We start from the raw sequence: 8,948 nt of genomic DNA, 5'->3' as shown, positions 1-8,948 counted from the left end.
ATTGGAAGAATGTTATGAAGATACGTTGCCATTTGCAACGCATGATGCCAAAAAGAAGGAGGCAAAGATGCATGAGCAAGAAGAGTGCGAATAATATTATTCAATGATCTAATTTTCCTCTCGGCCTTTCCATTTTGTGATGATGTATGTGGACAAGAAAGACGAAAAGACATGCCATTTGATTCACATAAAGCCCAAAAAGGTGCATTATCATATTCCTTCCCATTATCACATTCAAAAGTTTTAATAGGTCGTTCAAATTGGGTTTGAATAAATGTTTGAAAAGCCAACACTTTATCAAAAACATCCGATTTCTTAGCTAATGGAAATGTCCATAAAAACTTAGAGAAATCATCCAAAATAAGCATATAATAACGATGACCCATAGAACTCAAAACAGGAGATGTCCAAAGATCACCATGAACAATATCAAAAGGCATAGTAGTATTAGAAATTGAAGAAATAAACGGCAACTTAACATGTTTTCCAAGTACACATGAATAGCAAACACTAGAACTAGAGGAGTGAGTGAATTTAATGTTCTTATTATTACTAAGAGTCCTTAAAATAGAGGCACCCGAGGCGTGGTATATGAGGTTTGCAGATTTTTTTGCTTCTATTGGTTTCACTAATAGTAAGAGTGACAATTCCCTTTTTATTTATCGCCAAGGGAAAAATGTGGCTTATTTGCTTTTATATGTTGATGACATTATTCTTACTGCTTCTTTTGATAAACTGCGACATTCTATTATGTCCCTTCTTAGCTCGGAATTTGCTATGAAGGACTTGGGTCATCTTAATTATTTTCTTGGCATAGCATTGACAAGACATAAGGGTGGATTATTTTTGTCACAACGTAAATATGCAGAGGATATTCTATCATGATTTTCTTAGGAAAAACAATTTGATCAGTTGTAAACTTGTAATAAGAGAGATAAATCTTATTTCTGCTACTCATGTCCTTTAGGAAAACATGTACGATTTCCTTTTAAGTCTTCTAATACTGTATCTTTTTCTCCTTTTCACATTATTCATGCGGATTTATGGATATCTCCTATTCGTGGCAAATTAGGTCACAAATATTATTTGGTTTTACTTGATGATTTCTCTCATCATTTGTGGGTGTTTCCTCTAAAATACAAATCCCAAGTTTATGACATTTTCCTCAATTTTTGGACCTTTTTAAAACTCAATTTGAAAAAAATATTAAAACTTTTCAAAATGATAATGGACGTGAGTTTAACAACTCTCCATTTCGCAAGTTTTGTACGGATAATGGCATGGTATTTCGTCTTTCTTGTCCCCATGCCTCTTCTTAAAATGGGAAAGCCGAGAGAATTATACGCACCATAAACAATATGTCCGACACTATTCTCTTTCATGCCTCTCTTTCTCCTTGTTTTTGAGTTTATAGCATACACATGGTAGCCTATGTCCTCAACATCCTACCATCCAAAGCCATACACAACAAAACGCCAACTGAGATACTTTATCGTAGAGTTTCCACATATGATCATCTTCGCGTCTTTAGTTGTCTATGCTATCCCAATCTTAGTGCCACTACTCCTCATAAGCTTGCACCTCGCTCCAAACCTTGTGTTTTTTTGGGTTTTCCAAACAACCATCATGGGTACTTATGTTATGATATTTCCTCTAATAAAATCACTATCTCTAATCATGTTACTTTTGTTGAAGACATTTTCCCATTCTCCAATCTCCCATAATTCAAACTAGAGGATTAAGATTTTATGGACTATGAATCTTCTAACTCACTTAACCCTCTTCTTGTGCAAGCCCAAGTACCTGCTAGCCCATCACCCTTGGTCATTCCCACGGCAGGCCCCAGCCCACAACACTCTCCTTCCAACTCCCCTCTCCACAATCCTTCCCATGCTTCTCCACAACACACACCACGGCTGGCCGTGGCTCCCAACTTTCTACCACGAGCCACCCGCGGCCTCTCCTGCCACCCAGCTCCAGCAGCTCTGTGTCTCCCTTGATCCAATTTGGATCACTTCCCCACCCCACCCCGATTACTCCTCATTCTCGGCCTACTCCACCAACCTCTCATGCCATGACCACTTGTGCAAAAAATGGGATATTTAAATCGAATCCAAAGTTTGATGATTACATTCTCTTGGTTCAATCTATCTCCTCCTTACCTAAAATTCCCAAACTTTCCATGCTTAACCCGAATTGGAATGCCGCCATGAATGAGGAATTTTGGACTCTTACTAAACAACATACTTGGGATCTTGTCCTAAGACCGGATGGTGTGAATATTATTCGTTGTTTGTGGTTATATAAGCACAAATACAGGGATAATAGTGACTTGGAGAGACACAATGCAAGACTTGTTGTGAATGGAAAGTCTCAGCAGGTTGGAGTGGATTGTGATGAAACATTTAGTCCCATGGTTAAACCGACGACTATTCGTACTATTTTGAGCATTGCTACGGGGAGAGATTGGCCCATCCATTAGCTTGATGTCAAGAATGATTTTGTTTCATGGTGATCTTTAGGAAACCGTTTTTATGCACCAACCCCCGGGTTTTGTAAATCCATGTGTTCCTTCTTATGTGTGCAAGCTCCGAAAATCTTTGTATGGTTTGAAATAGGCTCCTAAGGCTTAATATCAACGCTTTGCAACTTACCTTCTACAGATTGGTTTTGTGTGCAGTAAAAGTGATAATTCCATGTACATCTTCCGACATGGTTCGAATGTTGCTTACCTCTTATTATATGTGGATGACATTGTGCTCACTACCTCATTTGGTAAACTCAAGTCTGACATCATTTCTCTTCTTCAGTCCGAATTTGCCATGACAGATTTAGGTCGATTGAGCTTCTTCTTGGGTATCTCTGTGACACGTATGAGCAACACTATGCTCTTGAGTCAGAGTAAGTATGCTTGGGAAATTATCCGCAGAGCTCAGATGGACAATTGCAAACCCATTCTCACTCCAGTCGATACTAAGTCTAAACTCAGTGCACTTGATGGTCCCCTAGTCAGTGACCCGTCACTTTACAAGAGCCTTGCGGGTGCTTTATAGTACCTCACTTTCACCAGACCTGATATATCATATGTTGTTCAACAAATTTGTTTGTTCATGCATGATTTGCAAGAGCCACATTTCAATGCTCTTAAGCGTATCATACGGTATCTGAAAGGCACTCAGGACCTTGGTCTTTACTTGTATTATTATGCACCCACGCGCCTTCTATCCTACTTCGAAGCCGACTGGGGCGGCTGCCCCGACACTCGGCGTTCTACATCCGGATATTGTGTTTATTTGGGTGATAATCTGGTCTCTTGGTCTGCGAAAGTCAAGCTACATTGTCCCATTTCAGTGCCGAGGCAAAATATCAAGGTGTTGCTAACGTTGTTTCTGAAATATGTTGGCTCCAGAACCTTCTTCTCGAGTTGTATTGCCCTCTCCGGAAGGCATCCTTGGTTTATTGTGATAATGTCTCTGTTGTTTACTTGTTTAGCAATCTAGTGAATCATCAACGTACCAAGCACATAGAGATGGACATTCACTTTGTTCGTAACAAGGTAGCTCTCGGCCATGTTAAAGGGCTTCATGTTCCTTCGTCGTTTCAGTATGCCGACATTTTCATCAAAGGTCTTCCTCGCCAACAGTCTCAACGTACGCCCTCCTCCCACTTTGACTGTGGGGGTGTGATAGAATATGAAACAATGCCGTTTCATATTTTGTAATTATGTTTGTATAATTATGTAGAGTAACTCTCAAACCTTTAGGATTATACATTCCTATATATATTCAAATAATGAGAATGACTCCTCTAAGGAGAATTTCACAATCTCACACTATTATTAGGAGGAGGGAGGAAACTAGCTTGTACATATGTGAATGCTCAGGAAAGGGCGAGAGGATGATAAGAACGTTGTCATGGATATATTGTTTGGTGCAAGTGATGTTCATGAAAGTTTTCGTTTCGTGACTATTGTAGGAGGGGGGCTGCCTAGTTAATCTTCATGATTGCTATACTATGTCAATCTTTGATGCCATGTCAAAAAATTGAGTAAAAGCAAATCCAAGTTAGGAGGAGAAATTATTACTGGTAAAAATCTGAAAAATTATCCTTAATTATTTCTGATTAAAATTGGAAAAATTAGAAATAATAATCTCAACTTTCATTATTCTTAAACTATCAATATCATAATATAGTTCTTGCTAATGGGGTGTTGTGATTATTAATAAACTATCAATATCATAATAATCCCAACTTAATGCCCAATTAATGGAGTGTTTAGTATTACATCTGCTTACCATCATTTAATTAAAGATAATTGCATCTCTTCTTCATTCTATAGTTCGTGGAAAAGTGTTTGCAAAATTCAAGCTCCTGCAAAATACAAGATGTTGTTGTGGAATTGTTTGCGTACTATTCTCCCTGTGGCTCAAAACCCATGCTCAAAACCCATAAAAAATGGGTTCTTTTGTTATAACCTTTAAAACCCATATTTAATAAAATATTTCTTTCCATTTTGGCAATTGTGTTTAATCCATATACAATCAAGGAGAAATTGTCAAAAATAATACAAATTTTGAGCAATCTGCCAAAACCAAGTCAAACTTTTAATTATTTTTGAATAATACTAATTTTGAGGGTTATTCATTTAAACAAGTTAAAACCGATTAGTTACCTCATGAATAGGTTATATAGAACATGTGACATTGTATTATTTTTTAAAAAACTATTAAACAACTTTATAAGATAAATAAAAAAAAATCTGGCTAAATAAATTATAGGTAAAATAACTTGTTTAAAGCGGATATCACTCAAATTTGTATTATTTAGAAATAATTAAAAGTTTGACTTGTTTTTAGCAGACCGCTTAAAGTTTGTATTATTTTTGGCAATTTTTCCTACAATCAAATACAATATATATATTTTTTGTACATATATTTAATAATACTTGTACTAACATATACGAGTACTACTTATGACTTTCTTATGAGGTACGACTGACTTCATTTTTTTTTCATTAATTTGTGGAAAATTTGTCTGAAAGAGACTATGTTCGCTATTTTGTCTAGAAGGACCTTATATGTTTAAAATTGTTTAGAAGGACCTTATAAGTTTATTTTATTGTTAGGGAGGACTTTGAAGTCGGAATTTAGCAATAATGACTTTTTTGTCCGACGTTGACTTCTCATGTGACCTTAAAAAAGACCCTCTTTTCTTTTACCACGATTTCCCTCAAATTCTCGATTTTGATTTGTGTCATTTGGAGATTTGAAGAGACATGAGGAATTGGAGGAAAATCGTAGAAAAAAAAATGGGTTCTTTTTTTAAGGTCACGTGAAAGGTCAACGTCACGAAAAAAAAAAATGTATTGTCGAATTTTAAGACAACTTTAAAGTTAGTTTAAACATATAAAGTCCTTTCATACAAAATAGTAACATATAGATTTCTTTTAGAAATTTTTTTCATAATTTGTTTTCTTATAGTTTTTTTTTTTTTTTTTAATCTCTGCCTATTTTATTGTATTCCGATTCAAATTATCACAATTTACCATAAACAAAGTTAAATTCATATGTTGACAAACATAAATAAAAACGTGTTGTTAACTTAAAAAATAATGAACAAAATACAAATGTGAAACAATACTCCCAAAATTTCAAAAATACGTACCTATTCGGAAACGTTAGCATTGACCTCAAAATCTTAATGATAAAGATTGATCATCATCTCCTACTAATTAACTCCTTGATTTTATCCATGATTATAGCTGTGTAAAATCTCCATATTATTTCCTCTTAATTTTCTCCCTAATAGTCACTTGTTACCTTTCTTAATTAGTTGCTAAAATCATATATAAGAAGTATGTCAACAAAATATCATCACTAAAACTCATCTTCAAATTCCCAATTAACACATTAACAACAACAACATTAATCCCACAACAATGGCATCCTCACCCACAACAACCACCCCCACCGCCGCCGCCAACACACTCCAAGACCGAGTCGCCATTGTAACTGGCGCATCTCGTGGAATAGGCAAAGTAATCGCACTCCACTTAGCCTCATTAGGTGCAAAACTCGTAATCAACTACACCTCTCCATCCTCTAAAACCTACGCTGATCAACTCGTCTGTCAAATCAACTCCCTCACTCTTCCCTCCATCACCACCCTACGCGCAATCGCTATCCAAGCCGACGTCTCCGACGAATTTCAAGTAAAAGCTCTCTTCAACACCGCCGAACAAACCTTCAACACTCAACCCCACATCGTCGTCACCTCTGCTGGCATATTCGACTCCAAATACTCCTCACTCTTTGACATCGAAGCTTCCCACTTCGACCGTATTTTCGGTATCAACACCCGGGGTACCTTCCTCTGTATCAAGGAGGCAGCCAACAGTTTCAAGCGTGGTGGTGGGGGAAGAATCGTGACAATGTCGTCGTCAGCAGTGCGGTCTTTGAAGGAGAAGTACGGGGCTTATGCGGCTTCGAAGGCGGCGGTGAACGTGATGACGACGATATTGGCGAAGGAGTTGAAAGGGAGTGGGATTACGGTGAATGCGGTGGCACCGGGGCCGGTTGCGACGGAGATGTTCTTTGAGGGGAAAACAGAGGAGATGGTTAAGAAAATTGCTGAAGAGTGTCCATTGAAAAGGTTGGGGAAGGTGGAAGATGTTGGGTTTTTGGCTAGTGATGCTGGTGAATGGGTTAATGGTCAGGTTATAAGAGTTAATGGTGGTTATGTTTGAGTCTTACGTGTCCGTGTCTAATTTTTTACCTTTTTTTATTTTTTTTAATTTTTGATAGGTTTAAGTCTTACGTGTTCGTGTCTAATTATTATTATTATTACTTTTTTAAGTTATTATTTTATATAGTACTCGTACTTCGTAGTAGGAGTTCATAGTCCTACTAGAATTACTAATAAAATCTAGACTCTTGTCACAAACTCCTACTACGAAGTACGAGTAGGAGTTCGTAGTCCTACTAGAATTACTATTATTATTAGACTCTTAATAAAATCCGGTGCTTTTGTAAAAAATAAAAATAAAGTATGGTAGTAAACAAACCTTATAAGAAAATTTATGTTGACTCACTTGTCTATTTATCATAGTTGACTCACTTGTATGTGATTGCCTTGGCTTTTAATTTCTTTTAATTTATTAATTAACTGTGTGGCCCGACGATGTCCTGGGTTGCTAGTTTGTATTTCTTCAATTTGATAATTGTATTTTACTATTTGTATAGTTAATGTGTAAATAGGGTGTTGCCTTGGATGTTACTATTTGTATAGATAATACCCCCTTATTACAACTTGCAAGCAAAAGAAGCAGGGGTAATATTAAAAAAACAAAAATATGTTGAACATTAGTATGATTTATATGCATGTTTACTCGAGCACCTAGCCAACCCTAGTACATGCTACTCATCATGTCTTTTTTTAGAAAAATATTGTGTAGAACGGACTCATGTGAGTATGTTCTATTAATCGGCCTGTGCTCGGCCTGTTTACTTAAAGTTTAGCCCGCGCAGGGCTCGAACTTTAAATATCCATGATTTTTTAAAAAAATAATCAAAATCAAACCCAACTTCCGCCTTTCTTTTCCTTCTTCTTACCCACATTTTTCTGCATTTTCACTCCATTTTCATTAGTTACACTCCATTACTATCAAATTAACTCAATTTTCCCAAATATTTCGCATCACCACTTCATTTTCCAGCTTTAATTTTATTTGCATGTATTTAATTTTTAGTTCTTTTATATAAACCCTAACTTTCATCATTCTCGACTCCATTAATGAATGACGTTCCGTCGACTAAGGATTCTTCGCCCTTAAAAGTTTATCTTAAACGAAATAAACAAGCACGAAAATAGGAGAAGACAGTTGCAATGGCTGAAAGGTTTGTTATATTTCAGTTATTTTTAGGTTATACTTTTTTTTAAAATCCTTTTTTCTAAGTTATTATTTCGTTCTGTAGCGATCATTCTCCATCGAAGAAGCGTGGTCCTAAACCTGGTTATAAACGAAGTAGAGCATTTAGGTGTGAAATTATATTCTATTTATTCGCAAAAAGTCATGTTTGGATATAGTATTTGTTGTTTTATTATAGAAAATGTTTTGTTAGGAAACATAGCATTTCTAGTTTTTAAGTAGAATATTCTTGTGTAAAATTAGCTTATTGTTGTTGTTATTATATTGTTGTAATTTGATAATAGATTATTTTTGTTAGGATTCACAATTACTTTATCAGGAATTATATTCTTTCTATCCTAAATTAGCTTATTATTATGTGATAAATCATATTTGCAAATTATGTTGTCTTGAATTAGATTATTTTATTTCGATAATAGTATATGTTTGTCAGGATTTAAATTTTTTTGGTCAGAAATTAAGTTCTTTTTGTCAGTATTTAAATTACATCAGTAAGGAATAATATTGCTTTAATAAAAAATAAGTTTACTTTAATCAGTAATAAGATATATGTGTGATTACATTACATTAGTTAGAAATAACATTTCTTTTATTAAGAATTAGATTATTTTGGTCATAAATGAATTTATTTTTATCAGGAAAAAGATATTTATGCTCGGAAATAAGATTACTATTATTAGGAATAGCATAATTATTGTCAAGAATAAGAATGTTTTATTCAGCTTACAATTTTAATTTGATTTTTAACTTTTCAATTTTTCAGTTCTCTTAATGAAGATGATATTTCATACTTAGAACTTGGTAATAAATCTGGTCCTAATCAATTCTGTTAAATTCTGGAAGATTAAAGTGATAAGCAAAAGAAGGATGTAATAGACATTGGTTTTGGTGGATTGCTTCATATTAATTTAAAGGAAAATATTAGCCATTGGTTGTATAGTTATATAGTAACTCATTACAATCCCAAGGCTAGAAATTTGAATGTTGGTAAAAAGGAACATGTCATTCATATTGATAGTTC

General features: G+C 35.0%; 1 protein-coding gene across 1 annotated transcript; it reads left to right on the top strand.

Moving 5' to 3' along the window:
• The first annotated feature begins 5,321 nt into the window (after window positions 1-5,321).
• On the top strand, window positions 5,322-7,781 carry LOC110707435 (NADPH-dependent aldehyde reductase-like protein, chloroplastic). The gene has a single exon (XM_021885453.1). The coding sequence runs from the start codon at window positions 5,939-5,941 to the stop codon at window positions 6,743-6,745; it is 807 nt and encodes a 268-aa protein (XP_021741145.1). The 5' UTR covers window positions 5,322-5,938; the 3' UTR covers window positions 6,746-7,781.
• Window positions 7,782-8,948: the final 1,167 nt, after the last annotated feature.

This window comes from Chenopodium quinoa, unplaced genomic scaffold (assembly GCF_001683475.1).
Source record: "Chenopodium quinoa cultivar QQ74 unplaced genomic scaffold, ASM168347v1, whole genome shotgun sequence".
In the NCBI taxonomy this organism is placed as follows: Eukaryota; Viridiplantae; Streptophyta; class Magnoliopsida; order Caryophyllales; family Amaranthaceae; genus Chenopodium; species Chenopodium quinoa.
Note: the sequence above shows the minus strand (reverse complement) of the source record. Positions and strands in the feature narration are given on the sequence as shown.

What these genes read in the sequence shown, in the direction of transcription:
- LOC110707435 (XM_021885453.1), top strand. Translation starts at nt 5,939, where the DNA reads ATGGCATCCTCACCCACAACAACCACCCCCACCGCCGCCGCCAACACA.